At 37.5% G+C, this 17,203-nt stretch overlaps 1 protein-coding gene across 1 annotated transcript in view; it reads right to left on the minus strand.

Annotated features, from left to right (window-relative positions):
- Window positions 1–17,203, minus strand: part of Cnot6l (CCR4-NOT transcription complex, subunit 6-like) — an 80,601-nt gene that overhangs the window by 24,776 nt on the left and 38,622 nt on the right. The window contains exon 6 of the mRNA XM_013020099.1: window positions 2,206–2,295. Within this exon, the coding sequence (XP_012875553.1) occupies window positions 2,206–2,295 (90 nt within the window). The remainder of the gene's footprint in view (window positions 1–2,205; window positions 2,296–17,203) is intronic.

A 17,203-nucleotide genomic window follows, 5' to 3' on the forward strand; every position in this document is an offset into this window, starting at 1 on the left:
CTGGGCGCTGTCCCTCAGCTCTTCAGCTCAAGGCTAGCACTCTACCACTTGAGCCACAGCGCCACTTCTGGCTTTTTCTGCTTATGTGGTGCTGACAATTGAACCCAGGGCCTCATGCAAGGCAAGCACTCTACCACTGAGTCACCTTCCCAGCCCCAATTTCAGGTGTTTCTAAAGTCAGTATCAGTTAATTATGTCAAATATTTACATCAACTATTTCTTGTTGGCTGTTATGGTTAACACACTGAAAAATTCATTGCTGAAATTTAAGTGAAGATGAGGTATGCAGAGAACATAAATCAATACTGGAAAAAGGACATTAGAAAACTCATTAATAGTATTTCTATTTGAAAGTATAAACGTTCCAATTTTAAAACCATAAGTAAAATCTTAGGTCTTAATTACCTAGTAAAAGATCCAGCATTGCTCTCTGCTGGGAAAGCAATGCCATGTGAAATTCAAATATAATAAATTCCAACATTCAATCACACACACACACTTTCATTTCCCACTCTTACTTTCACTGTTCTAAGAGGGTAATGTAACTCAGAAGGTCAGAGTAGAACTTTATTACACAGAAAAATAATGACACTTGTCAAACATTAATTGCTCAAATATAGTGTGAATACCATAGAAATAAATGCCACCCAACAAGCCCATGAAAGAAAATTTCCTTTTACCTTCCTCTGAGCAATCTTCACAATTATAGACATTAGAGGCTAAGAAATGTATTTCTTTATAAGAACCCTCCCACCCCAAATCCACCCCAAAGCAGCCAAGAACTTACAAAGTCTCACTTTACTAACAATTTTGACACTCCAAAATGTTAGCTGTACTATGCTTTATTTAGCAACCATATTTTCCTTTTGTTAATAAAATGTTTTTTATTATCTTTAGCAACCAGTAGAATGAATACTGCTTTACATATCCTACACATCTTGCCAGGAGAGCCATGAATGTTATAACAAACAGATCACCTAGCTGGTTTAATATATGCAGTACTAGAAAATAATCATGCCAGCAAGCAGACCATGGAAATCCTAAATAAAGAGTAAACAAAAAATTCTAGCCATGAGGATCCTTACTAGCAAAATCAACCAAAGCAAATACGGGAACATATCTACTTTTTAAGTAGGGAGGTCAGGTATGGCCAGTGCCTTATTGGCCACATCTTGTCTTCATAGCGGGGGATGGTGACTCCCCCCTCTCAGGTGATAAGCATACCCCAGAGACAGGGGTGAACACTTGGTGACAGGTTGATGGACCTGTCAGTCCAGTGCCTAGAACTAGGAATTTCCTGTGACCCTGTCCCCTGCCCAGACTCTATGGCATAGGCACCATTATGCTATGCCACGTGTCTCCATGTTCACTTCCTGTGTCCTGTCTCCTTGTTTGTCTCCAGTCATCATGGCATCCCAATTCTGCTTCCCATTGCTGAATTGGTTTGTTGGTATTGTTTGTTTGTTCTTTCTTTCCTCTCTGGCCTGTTTCCTGGCTGTGTTAAGTGTATTTGGGGGCTGCAGGCCTTTGTTACAATGGGCTGCTTGCAGACTGCTGTGTAATAAAGACTCCACAATCCAATCTTCAAAATGTGGCTTCTCTGATAATTTACAACACTTTATGAAACATGTTCAGATCACAGCTCATATAATTTATAAAATAATGTAACATGAAAAACAGAATGCTGTATGGGTATAGTTTAACACCCAAGCCAGAAAGTCTGAAGTTGAATCACCAAGTCTGGAGACCATTGGTAGTCATTTTACTTAAAATATATACGTAAAAAAAATGCAGATTCCAAGTTAGGGTTAGATTTCTTAACCCTAATTTCCACCATCTTCAAGTAATTTAATAACTATACATCTTTGGCAACAGTTTGAAAAAGTCTCATCTAAACAAATTGGGCATTGTGGTTCATGAATATTCACACTCCCAATACATAGGAAGCTATAAGCAGGATTGCACCTCAAAACTGGCCCTAGGCAAAGAGAGCAATACTTTATCTGAAAATCAACCAGAAAAAAAAAAAAAAAGGCCAGGGAACCTGATTCAAGAAGTAGAGCATGTCCCTTGAAAGCAGTAGAGTACCTGCTTAGCAAGTCCAAGGCCCTTAGTTCAAAACTCCCACCAAAAGAAAAAACAACCTGTGATATGTTAACCTGAAATACCATCTGTCAAGTTTAATGTTTGATCTTTAAGCATTACCTGCAAGATTGTCAAGCATGAAGTTCAGCAGCTTTCGGGTTCCATCTGGGTCCTGGTATAAATTGGCAATATCCTGTGATAAAGGATTGCCTAAAAAGAAAGATAATAAAACACGTAAGACACTGTGACACAAAACATTCAATTTTTAATTGAATTCTACTATATTTAATCTGTTAATTAAGAAAATGAGATTAAAGAAATATTCTTTTAAGGCAGTCATAAAAAAATAAATTATTTCTTTCCAGGTTACACTTTCATATTACAATCTTAAAATCTGGAATTGTAATATACACAGGAATATACACATACACAAACATAATGTACATAAATACATACATACATATTAATTGTAGTCAACTCTAAAGTAACCCTATAGGTTCTCAATCTTTGAAAACATTTTTATTAAATGAGTCTAAAATCTCTGTATGAGAAAAAATAGTGACTTTATAAAAAAAATAAGAATTCTCAGAATATTCATATTACTTATGGGAGAAAGGAAAATATTTGAAGTGAAAAAAGAATGTGTTACCAAGATCAATTAGTCAAGCATGGAAATAAGAATTCTGTTATGACAGAGATCAGAAATGTCAGGATATTATTAAAACAGATCTGTCAAAGAGCAAAAACAAGCCACCACTTACAGACTACATATTCCCATAAGAAATAAAGAAAATATTCAACTAAAACAAGCATGCTAGTCTCACATTTAAATTTGAGAGAACAAAAACCTTCCAGAAATGAAGTTTCCAACTGTTGAACCTTCAATGGCTTACATACCCACCAAACTAGCCATGTTAGAAAGATACCTGGAACCCTCAAGGTATTACTGATAAAATGTAAAATGAAATGACTATAAGTCTAGTAGGCAGTTTTCAGTTAACTTGAAAATGGGAAAAAGAAACACTCTGGAATGAAATTTTCTCTAGGTGATGGATTCACAAGTATAGTCAAATAAAGCTTGATAGTTAAATACTTGGCCATTTAAAAAATATATATATAACTTAAGTACCAGGGAGGGAAAAATCTTCATGAATGAGTTAGGCAGTAGACTGGACACAACTGAAAAGAAAAGACGGTAACAGGGAAAAAACATTAAGGAATTTATCATTCAAAATATATCACTATGTCAAGAGGATAAAAAAAACATTAAAAAGCAGATATTGAGTTTAAAATAAGAACTTAATATTCCTGAAATTAGAGTTCAAAACAAAGAAAACTTCTGTTTCCTGTTTTGATTTGTAAAGAATTTGAAAGTTATTACTTCTGTCCCCATCATTTTAGTCACAAACAAATGGTGCTCCAAAACATTAAATAACATTCTCCTTAAGAAGTCCTACTCTCTTAAGCTGGGTGTTGGTGGCTCACGCCTGTAATCCTAGCTACTCAGGAGGCTGAGATCTGAGGATCTCGGTTCAAAGCCAGCCTGGGCAGGAAAGTCCGTGAGACTCTTATCTCCAATAAACCACTAGAAAACCGGAAGTGGTGCTGTGGCTCAAGCGGTAGAGTGCTTGCCTTGAGCTGAAGAGCACAGGGACAGCGCCCAAGCCCAGAGTTCAAGCCCCACGACTGACAAAAAAAAAAAAAAAAGAAGTCCTACTCTCAAGGGAAACTGTCAGATCTGGAGAAAAAACAAAATTATTCCACCCAAGCCCTTCTTCTACCTTTCAACACTGATAGAAAATATCCAAGTCAGGCTCACTAAAACCCTGAAATCGAATTCATAAAACTCTTCCTCTCCCTCCACACCTTCAAGAATGTGCCTGTGTAACAGTTATTACTGTTATATACATACACACACAAATATATATAATAATTGATAGACATTTATATATACAACTGTAAGCCCCATACTTTAAAGAGTCATAAGGAACACCTAAAGACAGTTGAAGAGGCAAAACAGAAACAGCTGATAAAATTTTATCCTCTCATATAAGCACAGTGGATTTGAGGAGTTTTCTGTAGGTTCAAACTGGGAGCCTCAAACTCCTAAGTAACTATGATTACAGCTATAATTACTAGATGGCCAGCTGAAGACCCTGTGTTTGATTCATGGCACCATCAAAAATAAAAAGGAAAAATACTATGTTATTTTTAGGTGCACATGAATACTATCCAAGACAGACCATATTCAATGAAAGAGCACAAAGTAAAAGTAACAAATTTACAGGAAATGAAACCACAGAAAGCACTTTCCAGGCAAAATAAAACTGGAAACCAACAACAAAAACTCTTAAATAGTCTAAAATCAAACATCTCAGGTATAAAGAATACATGGGTCATAAAGAAATCACTGGACAATTTTAAATGTTTAAATTTAAATGAAAACAAAATGTGTAGGATAGAGCAATATAAATGTGGAGGGGGTTAGGAGGAGAATTTATACCATCCAATGTAACTATTAGAGTGAAATGTATCTAAAATAAATGATAAAGCTTTCACATTAAAAATATGTTTAAAAAAAAAAAGCTGGGCATACAGGTAGCTCAAACCTGTAATCCTAGCTACTCCTAGGCTAAATTCTGAGAATCTTGGTTTAAAATTGGCCAGTATAGACAAATACAAAATACTCTTATCCCTAATAACTAGCAAAAAGCCAGAAGTGTGGCTAAAGTGTCTGCATGGGAAAAAGAAAAGAGAAAAAAAAAAAAAGCCAAACAAGAGGCTAACACCCTGACCTCAAAGCCCAAGCTTGAACAACAAACATCTTTGAGTGGAGAAGAGAGGAGAAAGCGAAAAAGAGACACACAGAGAGAACATCAAGAGTTGTAGCATATACCTGTAATCCAAGGTTATACCTGTAATCCAAGGTAACTTGGTAAGTGAGGGCGGGAGAATTTAAGTTCAATGCCAGCCCAGGCAAAGATAAGAGGTGACAAATGAAATAGGACTATGAAGAAAGCTCAAATGGTAGGGAACTTACCTAGCATATGTAAATGAAATTTTAAACAACAAAAAAGAAGCAATAGATTGTTACTAAATTCCAAAGGTGATACATTTGAAAAATGGGCAATAAAACAAATACCTCTGACTAGAAGAAAAAAAAAAACATAAATTACTTGTGTCAAGAATGAAAAAAAGGGCCGGGCGCTGGTGGCTCATGCCTGTAATCCTAGCTACTCAGGAGGCTGAGATCTGAGGATCACGGTTCAGAGCCAGCCCGGGTAGGAAAGTCCAAGAGACTATTATCTCCAATAAACTACTAGAAAACTGGAAGTGGCTCTGTGGCTCAAGCAGTAAAATGCTTGCCTTGAGCTGAAGAGCACAGAGACAGGGCTGGGAAGGTAGCTCAGTGGTAGAGGCATGAGGCCCTAGGTTCGATTCTTCAACACCACATAAGAAAAAAGAAAAAAGCTGGAAGTGGTGCTGTGGCTCAAGTGGTAGAGCACTAGCCTGGAGCTGAAGAGCTGAGGGACAGCGCCCAGGCCCAGAGTTCAGGCCCCACGACCAGACAGACACTCCCCCCCCCCAAAAAAAGAGCACAAGTACAACAGTCAGGCCCGGAGTTCTAGCCCCACGACCAACAACAACAAAAAAAAGAATGAAAAAATGGGGCTGGAAAGGTGGCTCAGTGGTAGAGCGCTTGCCTTGCATGCACGAGGCCCTGGGTTCAATTCCTCAGCACCACATAAGCAGAAAAAGCCCGAAGTGGTGCTGTGGCTCATGTGGTATAACACTAGCCTTGAGCTGAAGAGCTCAGGGACAGAGAGCCCAGGCCCAGAGTTCAGGCCCCACAATGAGGAAAAAAAAAAAAAAACAGAATGTAAAAAAAGAAGAGATGAGCAGGGAGGGTGATAGAGGATATAAAACTTGATTAGAATACAGTGTAAATGTGTGAAGATGTAACAAAGAACCCCCCCACCCGTACCTGATATAAACCAATACAAAATGAAAAAAGCCTACCGAGAGATGTTAAAAGATAAAGTATTCAGAAAACTTCAGTCCCATAAATCCAACAATCTAGAAAAATGGACAAATTTGTTGAAATTCAGAAAATATCAAAGCTCACATAAGAAAAACTGGGTATCAGGACAAGATGGCAGATTAGAAAACTTTCTCTCTGTGACTCCATAAATGAGAAAAGTCAAGATAACAAAGGAAAAAGAGAAAGGCTAAACAGAACAAAGTAGGAAACAAGCCCACAACTTCAAACCCTACTGGTAGGGAGCTAAAGCCACACTAGAAGGCAAACCAGGCAGCTCTGTGACAACAGAACAGCAGCAGTCCCAGCCACAGGACAAACTCACAGTTCTCCCAACTCCCCTAAAACCCAGTGGGGAATCTGTTCTGACAGTGACTCTGCTGGTGTGACATTCATTTTGTCATTTCCTGCATCTTGGAGTGCTTAAGCCAAGTGACCTCTTAAAATGCAGGCCTCTGAGAATGAGATAATCTCAGGACCTCAAAACAAAGAACAATCAAAAGGCAGGGAGAAGAGGGACTCCACTCATATGTCACGGAGGAAGACACAATCAAGGAAAGAGCAGTGTTGGACACAGACCCACAGAAGTTGGGCTCTGAAAGGTGCAGAATCAGTAGCCCTACCCTTCTATGGTCAAAAGTGATCTTTACTACCTGAGGATTACTTTCAGAAACATGAGAGCTAAGGTCAGAGTCTGAGACCAGTGGATTGTTGAGCCTTCAAAGCTGCCTCCCAACTGCATGTGGTTTGCTGCCCAGCAGAACTAAGTACTCTGAGTCCAGTTCCCATACATGGCTCTATTTTCTCAGCCTTCTTCCTATAAAGTGGTTGGTTTATTGCTAGGCAGGATGTGAAGGTTCTTAGACCAACAGGCCAAGTGTAAGATTCCTTCTGTTTTTGCCTCCAGTGGACATCCCAGCCTATGTACTTCTCCCTACTTTCCGAAACTTACTAGGGAGACACCCCTAGGCTTGAACATTTGCAGTTCCTAGGTACACAAAGGAGGAGGGGTGCTCTCAAGCAAGTGGGAACCTGCTTAGGCTGCTGTAGTCAGCAGCAGCTCCCTGTACATAAAGAAAAGAAAATCCTAAAGCAAAGTAGCCCTGAAGCTGACAACTGACTGACCTGGCCTTTGGTGTGCAAACAGCAGCTGTCAGTTGGCTGTAGCAACTACAATCAACTCCAGTTACTACTCACTACCCCGTACCACCTAGCATATTTGAATATTTAAGACTGTGAGAAACAATACTTTTTCTTTCTTTTAAAGGGTGGGTGATGCTGAGATTTGAATTCAGGACTTAAGACTTGCTAGGCAAGAAATCTACCAATTGAGCCATGCCTCCAGCCTCTGGTTATTTTAGGGACATTGACTACACAATCCTATTTATGCTCTATACCTATGTAGGAATGACATACATAGACCGTAGGTCCACCCTTTTGGTTACTGCACAAGGGGGAAGGGTGTCTCACTTTTTGCCCAGTCTCACTTTTTTCCCAATCTCTACTTCCTAAGTCATTGGGATTTACAGGCATGGAATACTATACTAGGCTCTTCACATTTTTTTAAAACATGTTTCCATATTTCAGGTTTGTTGGGGGTTTTTTGCTTCCATTTTTTACTCTATCTTGTTTTTATTTCACTTTTATATTTTTAAAACTATTTTATCTTTTATAGTACTTGACAATATTGTGGGGCATTTTTAGGTGCTCAGTAAATAGGAGTTTTCTAAACAAGGTTAAAACATACTTTACCTTTATGTAATTTTATTTATCCATTTTTGAAGGTTTTATTTTCCTCTTGCAAGTTTCTTTCCCTGTTCCTCATATTCTTTACTTATTATTTAATTCTACATATGTCCTCCCTTTCTGTGCTTCCTCTCTATTTCAATCACTTATGATGATGCTAACAATACAAGTCCCTGGACTTGAACCCCAGCACTACAATATAAATCATTTATTTTTATTACTTTTATTGTAATTTTTGTGTTCCAGTACTAGGGCTTGAAATCAGGGCCTAGCATTCTTGCTTAGCTGTTTTGCTTAAGACGGGCTCAAGACTACCTCCACTTCCAGCCTTTTGGTGGTTAGAGATACCAGTCTGGACTTTTATACTCAGGCTGCCTTTGAACAGGGGGTCTCAGAACTCAGCCTTCTGATAGGTTTACAGGTGAGAGACACAGATAACCAGCTTATTTTTTTTTAACTCCGATTTTTTTTTTAACTTCGATTTTTCTTTTCTAATTTGTGGTATAATACTTGGCTTTAATTAACTCTCATTGGCTTCTTTATCTTGTTTTCTCCTCTCTCTATGGTCCAAGGATTGAGTCTTTAAGAAATACTGGTCACTGCAGGGCGATGGTGGCTCACACCTGTAATCCTAGCTACTCAGGAGGCTCAGATCTGAGGATCAAAGTTCAAAAACAGTCCAGGCAGGAAAGTCTGTGAGACTCTTATCTACAAATAACCACCAGAAAACTGGAAATGGCACTGTGGCTGAAGTGGTAGAGCACATGCCTCGTGCTGAAGAGCTGAGGGACAGCACTCAGGCCCAGAGTTCAAGCCCCACGACCACAAAAGTAAGAAAGAAAGAGAGAAAGAAAGAAAGAGAGAGAGAGAGAAAGAAAGAAAGAAAAGAAAGAAAGAAAGAAAGAAAGAAAGAAAGAAAGAAAGAAAGAAAAGAAGAGAAATACTGCTAAGAAGACCCTTCAACAAAAATGGATTTGATACTAACAGATGAAAACATGGCAACTTTAGAAACATCAAGAAATACATATTTAAGAAAATAAAGCAACGTAATCAGAAAACTTTAAAAACAGAATTTAGCATTATTGAAATGGTTGAAACAAAAATGATCAATGTCCTCAAAGAGGATTAAAACACACAGCTGAATATAGTTTAAAAAAATCAATTCAGGAAAGGATAATGCAACAATTTAGATGAGAAATTCAGCAAAGAAAGAGAAAATAGAAATTTTCTAAAATCTCAATGAAATCATCACTAGATTAAATCAACAGATTACATCAACCAGAAGAAAATATTAGGTATTGAAGACTGAATTATTGCATTTGGATAACAATAAAGGAAAAAATCATAATCACAATATACTTTGGGTTATATTTAAGAAACCAAACATGAATATGTGATATAAAAATTGTATCTAAGAACTAAAAGCATTGAAAACTTCAATAAAATTATAGAAAATGTTTTCCAAAATCAAGTGAAAAAAATGGATATCCAAGTACATGAGGCATTAAAAACCTCATATCTGCACAGAGAAAATAACCCATGAGATTTACATAGTTAAAATACCAAAAGTAAAAAATAAAGAGTAATAAAGATTAAAAAGAAAATTACCAATAACTTACAAAAGCAATCCTTATCAGGATTACTAACCACCATAAAGGCCAGGACAGCATGAACTAATGTATTCCAAGTTCTAAAAGTAACTACCAACCAAAACAACTATACCCAGCAAAGTTATCCTTAAAAAGTGAAAGAAAAAAAGACATCTCATGCAAAGTGTAAACAAAACAAGTTATGGTGACTAAGCCCGTAAGAACATATTTACAGGAACACTATATACAGATGAAGAAAAAAGATATACACAAACACAAGACCAAGCAGGGGGGAAAATAAATCTCATAAGAGGAATAAACAAATGTGTAGTATTCTAATATTATTAACTTCATAAACTATCAAATGTGTAAGATACAGGGGGGAAGAAATCAGTAAACAACTCAATAATGACTCTTAAATGTAAACAGTTAAAATGTAAAAGTTACAGACTGATCAATGAAAAACGACTCTCTACTAGAAATTTGCCTCACTGACAAAGATACAAAAATTGAAAGAGAATGGAAAACAAAATTTCAAGAAAACTAAAGATGACAGGAAGCAAGAATACCTGTATGCATGGACAACGACTTCTACTCAAAATTAGTCTGAGGTGATAAAGGTTACAATATGTTAATGAAAATAGTCATCAAAAACTTTAATAATTATAAATAACCAGCAACATTATAGTCACCAACTGTTGATGCGCCCAGTTTTATAAAACAAACAGTACTAGACATAAAGGGATAGATAGGACCAAATACCATGTTAGCATGTGACTTCCATACCCAACTCTCATCAGTAGACCACCCAAACTAAACTCTTAACAAGGGAACATCAGAATTAGACTGTACTATAGATCAAAATGACTTGACATATATAGCTCATCTTACTCCAGAGAGACAGAACATATGTTCTTCTCTGGAGCCTGTGAATTTTCTCCAAAGTAGATCTGATTTCAAGCCAGAAACTAAGTGTTATCAAATATAAAATACTGAAATAATTTCTTATATCTAATTAGATTAAAGTTGAAATAACAAGACAATCTACAGAAACTATACAAACAGGGAGGTAGAAAAATATACTTCTGAATCATCAGTGGATCACTAACAAAATCAGAGGGGAATCTTAGAAATTCCTAGATTTAAATGAAAAGGAAAACACAACTTACCAGAACCTCTGGAATACAGGAAGGGCAGTTCTAATAGGGAAGTTTATAGCTATGAGGACCTAAATTAAAAAATCAGAATAATCTCAAATAAATAATGTAATGACATACCTCAAGGACATAGAAAAACAAGAGCAAGCCAAACCTAAAATTAGCAAATAGAAATAGAGATCAGGAAAGATATTATTGAAATGGAGACCAAAGAGCAAAACAAAAGGATTATCTGCAAGAAATTAAAGACTTAGATTTTCAAAAATATAAACAGGATTGCAAATCCTTAGCCAAACTACGCAAAAGAATGAAAAACCCCAACTAATAAAATTGGAGGTGTTGCCTAGCAAGTGAAGACACTGACATCAAAACTCCAGTAATACTGACAGATATAACAGGCGTAAAACAGGATACTACACAGGTACCACCAAAACCCAACAAATTATGTAATATTCTAAACACTACAACAAACTGGAAAACTTAGAACAATGGATATATTCCTGGACGATATTTCTAGATAAAATAGAATCAAGAGGACATGAACAACTTAAATTTATACTGAGCAAGAGTTTTGAAAGAGTAACATTTCTCAAAATAAAAACTCAGAACCAGAAAAACTCACTGCTGAATGCCAGCAGACCTTTAGAGAACATCAATTCTCCTCAAGCTATTCTGTAAAACAAAAATAAAGGGAATGCTATCAAAGTCATTCTATACCTTGCAACATAAAAAGAAAAGTACAGACCCAGAAAAGACATAGACCCAAGTATTCCTAATGAAATACTTGTAAACCAAATTCAACAACATACTAAAAAAAAAATCATATGCCCAACACCAAGATGGCTTTCATCCCAGAGATGCAAAGGTGGTTCAATATATGCAAATCAATAAATGTAACACATCACATAAACAGTGTAAAGGACAAAAATCATGGGATTATCTCAACAGATGCAAAAATAAATTTTTGATAAAAATCAGCATACCTTCACAGTAAGAACCCTGAAGAGACTAGGAATTGAAAGTACTTCAACATAATAAAAACTGTATGACAAACCAGTAGCCAACACTCTACTTTTAAAAAAGCAAAAACTGCGGGCTGGGAAGGTGGCTCAGTGGTAGGGCGCTTGCCTTGCATGCCTGAGAGGCCCTGGGTTTGATTCCCCAGCACCACATAAGCAAAAAGGCAAAAGCCGGAAGTGGCGCTATGGCTCAAGTGGTAGAGCGCTAGCCTTGAGCTGAAGAGCTGAGGGACAGCACCCAGGCCCAGAGTTCAGGCCCCACGACCAGACCCCCCAAAAAAATAAAATAAAAAATAAAAAAAAGGAAAAACTGAAAGCATTTCCTCTGAAAATTAGAAATGAGACTACTATGTACATTCTAGTCATTCAAAATAGTGCTTGAAACCGGGCGCCAGTGGCTCACGCCTGTAATCCTACCTACTCAAGAGTCTGAGATCTGAGGATTGTGGTTCAAAGCCAGCCAGTGCATGGAAGGCTGTGAAACTCTTATCTCCAATAAACCACCAAAAAACTGGAAGCTGCATTGTGGCTCATTTGGTAGAGTGCTAGCCTTGAGCTGAAGAGCTGAAGGACAGCACTCAGGCACAGAGTTCAAGCCCCATGACCAACAAGAACAAAAATTTTTTTTTAAAAAAGTGTTTGAATTAACAACAGAAGCATTAAGGCAAAAAAAAAATAGGATACAAACAGAAATTGTAACCTTATTTGCAAAGAGTATGACTCTGTACTTAAAACATGCTATCAACTTCACCAGAAAAATCACATATAATAAGCATAAAATCAAAGAAAGAACTCAGTAAGCATACAACACACACACACACACACACACACAACAAATGAGTAGAATACAATACTAGGAAAACTATCACATTCACATTCCTCTTTAGGGGAAAAAAAAACACTGGAATAGACCTAACACAGGAGGTAAAAAATCTCTACAATTAAAACTCAAGTACAAAAAAAAAGTTACAAATACACTAAAATACATAAAGACCTCTCTCATACTCATGACTGGCAAACTTAATATTGCAAAAATAGTTACATTACCAAAAAACCCTCCAAATTCCACATAATCCTTATCAAATTTGAGTACGTTTTCACAAGCACAAAGTTTATATGGCTGCATAAGATATTCCAAATATCCAACACTATCTTGAGCATAAAAGAGAAATACTGGAAGTATTCCAATCCCTGTTACCAAATTATAATTCACAGCTATAGAAACAAGAACAGCATGTTACTGACACAAAAACAACACACAGACCAATAGAACAGAACAAATGACTAAATGAAAGAAAAGCATTATTACCACCTGATTCTCAAAGAGGTACAGGGGAAAAACAACAAAGGTTGGGCAAAAGCCTGCCTCCTCAACAAATGTTGCTGGGACAACTGGCTATTGACATGGAGAAGACTGAAACCAGACCGCTACGTATCGCCTTGTACAAAAATCAACTCAAAATGGATCAAAGATCTTAATGTTTTATTTGAAACTACTGGAAACACAAGGAAAATCCCTTGACAATACAGGCATAAGCAACACCTTTGTGAGACTTTAAAAGATCAGAAAATAAAACCAAAAGTTGACAAATAGGTTGATCAAATTAAAAAGCTTCTGCACATCAAATGACATAACTACCAGGTGAAGATACAGTCTACAGATAGGAAGAAAATCTTTGTTAGTGTTGACTGGACCAACAGGATGAACGTACAATGAAGTCCAAATATTAAGCACCCAAAAAAAAAAAGTAATCCCACCAATGTGTGTGAAATGAACTAAACAGTTCTTAAAAGCACTACATAAAGAAATGTTTAACCTTCTGAACTAACCTTCTTAACTTAATACAAATCAAATGACACTGAGATTCTATCTTCATTCCAGTCAGAATGACTGTTACCCAAAAAAAGAAAAAGACAAAGAAAAACAACAAAAATAAATGCTGACAAGAATCTAGGGAAAAAGAACCCTAATATACTATTCATGGAAATGTAGTTAGTGTAGTTACTATAGAACTCATAGTTGATATTCCTCAAACATTCAAACAAAAAAAATACCAAAATATCTTGTTTTATCACTCTTGAGCATGAAAGGAATTTAAGTCATGATACAATAAAGACAGGTGCATACCCATGTTTGCTGCACTACTATTTACAGTAACAAGTTTATACAATTAGCCTAGATGCCCATCAACAGATGAAGAAAATGTTTTATATATAGTATACATATACATAATGGAATGTTATTCAGGCATAAAGAATGAAATTACATTATTTTGCAGAAGACTAGATGGACATGGAGATCAAAACTAACTAAGTCAGGTTCAACAACAACAACAAAAAATCTCATGTGAAACTGTGCACCAGTGGCTCAAGCCTATAATCTAGTAACTCAAGAGGCTAAGATCTGGAGGACTGCAGTTTAAAGCTAGCCCAGACAGAAAAGCCTGAGAGACTCAACCTCAAATTAACAAGCAAAATACAGAACTGGAGATATGGCTCAGTGGTAGAGCAATAGCTATGAGGTAGAAAGTGACTGCAAGAGGCCCTGAGTTCAAGCCCCATTATCAACGCAAACAAAAATGTTTTCTCCTTTATGCAGAATCTAGACACACACACACACACACACACACACACACACACACACACGAAATGCAGGTTGTTCACAAAGAAATATGGAGGTTGGAGGAGAGGATGGGAATAAATATGATCCAAATACATCATATCTATATTACAAAATACAATGAAATCTACTAAAAACTATTAACAAGGGAAAAGTAAAAGGGAGGGGTACAGGGAATTAATCTGGTTTTGTTGGTTTGGGTTTTGGGTGGTTTCTTTTTTATAGTCCTAGGACTTGAACACAGGATGTAGGCAATGTTTCTAAGTTTTTTCACTCAAGGCTAGTTAGTGCTCTACTACTTGAGCAACAGCTCCACTTTCTGGCTTTTTGGTGATTAACTTGAGATAAGAATCCATGGACTTCCCTGCCTGGGCTGGTTTCTAATTATGATCCTTAGCCACCTTCGAAGCGAGGATTAAAGGCATGAGCCATCAGTGCCTGACTTTGAGTCTTTTTTGTTTTGGTTTGGTTTTTGCCAGTCCTAGGGCTTGAACTCAGGGCCTGTTTGTGTGCTACTGAGGAATCAAACCCAAGGTTTAATGTATGCTAGGCAAACACTACCACTAAGCCACATTCCCAGTCTGAATCATTTTTTAATTGCTTTAAGTAGTTGTACAAAGGGGTTAGTGATAGTCAGCATGTCAACGTATAAGTACAATGCAGCTTGATAAATAACCCTTTCATCATTCTCCCCCATCCCTCTCACCCTCTCATTTTTTCTAGGTTCTTTTTTTATTATTATTACATTCTTATTGTTATTATAAAGGTGATCTACAGAGATACTACTGTTTCAAAACTCAGGTAATGAGTACATTTCTTTTCAGACAATGTCACTCACTCCTTCCTTCACTCTCTTCCCAGTTTTTCCTCTTATTCCTCCCCACAAGATGTATTGTTAATTTCCAATATGGTTTCTACTGAGTAACACTGCTGCATCTGTTCATCCTTGTCCCTCCATTTCTGTACTCAATTATTCTACTTTCATTGGGCATGTGGTTGCATTCTCCTCCCTTCCTTTCCTCATTCCTTTACCCCTCTATACAGAGGATGAATTTAATCACAGTACAACACACTAATCTACATTGATCAACTGCACAATAAAAGTCTTTCTGTTCAACTGGTAATTGCTAATTTTAAAAATAATAAACCTAAGCTAGGAGCCAGTGGCTTACGCCTGTAATCCTAGCTACTCAGGAGGCTGAGATCTGAGGATCACGGTTCAAAGCCAGCCCGGGCAGGAAAGACGGTGAGACTCCTATCTCCAATAAACCACTAGAAAACCGAAGTGGTGCTGTGGCTCAAGTGGTAGAGCACTCGCCTTGAGCTGAAGAGCTGAGGGACAGCACTCAGGCCTAGAGTTCAAGCCCCATGACCAACCAAAATAAAAAAAAAATGATAAAGCTAAAAACAAAACATCCTAAGCTTTGATCTCTACCTATCCTTTAGATGCTCAAGCAGGAAATAAAGGATAATGAAGGCTCACTTAGCACTGAAAGTGGGCCCCAAACATAGAGCCACTTGGGCAAAGAATAGGAACTTAATGGTTCCAGTCTTAAGAGAATCTGTCTCATTAGCTCATTACTAAACTGAATAAACACTTAAGTGGCCACACAGAACAAAGAATACAGATTATTTTGGAAAAGTAATTAAAGCTATGTAAAAACTACAAGCTACAACAACAATCAGAAGACTAAAATTCTGGTTTCAGAGTTATCACATTTACTTAATAATGTCCAAATAAAAAGTTGTAAAAGTCACGAAGAATATAGAGGGAAGAGAAATAAAAAATAAATAAATAAATAAAAAGAGGGGTTGTCATTACCACAAAACTAAGCCAAACATTTAAGATACAAAAAAGGTCCCTGTTGTTGGGTGGTTCATCTTACAAGTTCTCAACTCTATGATGCTTCAAAAATGATACCTGTTCAAATTTTTTTTTTTGTCGGTCATGGGGCTTGAACTCTGGGCCTGGGCGCTGTCCCTCAGCTCTTCAGCTCAAGGCGAACGCTCTACCACTTGAGCTACAGCGCCACTTCCGGTTTTCTGGTGGTTTATTGGAGATAGGAGTCTCACGGTCTCTCCTGCCCCGGCTGGCTTTGAACTGCGATCCTCAGAGCTCAGCCTCCTGAGTAGCTAGGATTTCAGGCGTGAGCCACCATACCTGTTCAAATTTTGACTTTGTTAGGGATGAGGGTAGTCTAAGGTTTAAGCTATAAAGGCCTTGCCCTTTCACAATTGTTAGGAAAGTAGCCATTTGAGCCATGACCCCAGTGCTTTTTCTTTGGTCGGCTGTGGGGCTTGAACTCTGGGACTGGGCACTGTCCCTCAGCTCTTCAGCTCAAGGTGAGTGCTCTACCACTTGAGCCACAGCGCCACTTCCAGTTTTCTGGTGGTTAATTGGAGATAAGAGTCTCACAGACTTTCCTGCCTGGCCTGGCTTTGAACTTTGATTCTCCTATCTCAAACTCTTTAGTAGCTAAGATTACAGGCGTGAGCCACCAGTGCCCAGCTCCCGGCTCTTTTTGCTTTAATAATTTTTCAGAAAAAAAACTGGATCATATCTTTTTAAAAATCAACTAAAATAAAAGACTTAAATAAAAGGCCTAAAACTAAGACATTACTAGAAAACAAAGTAAAAGTATCAAGATCTTAACTCTGGTCAAAGACATTTTTCATATGACTGTACAGACAGAGGTAGTCCTAGTGTAAGTGGGAAGGGGGTAGGGGTGGGACAGGTGGTGCAAGCTTGGTCAGGTAGTACTAGGGTAAAAGAACCTTGAAGAGATGAAACCAAGTGGAAGTATATGTCATAAGGACACTACACTTATTGGTCTGGGAAGGTGGCTCAGTGGTAGAGTGCTTGCCTTGCATGAGGCCCTGGATTCAATTCCTCAGCACCACATAAGCAGAAAAGGCCAGAAGTGGCGCTGTGGCTCAAGTGGTAGAGC

Source organism: Dipodomys ordii, unplaced genomic scaffold (assembly GCF_000151885.1).
Source record: "Dipodomys ordii isolate 6190 unplaced genomic scaffold, Dord_2.0 Scaffold49, whole genome shotgun sequence".
Classification (NCBI taxonomy): domain Eukaryota; kingdom Metazoa; phylum Chordata; class Mammalia; order Rodentia; family Heteromyidae; genus Dipodomys; species Dipodomys ordii.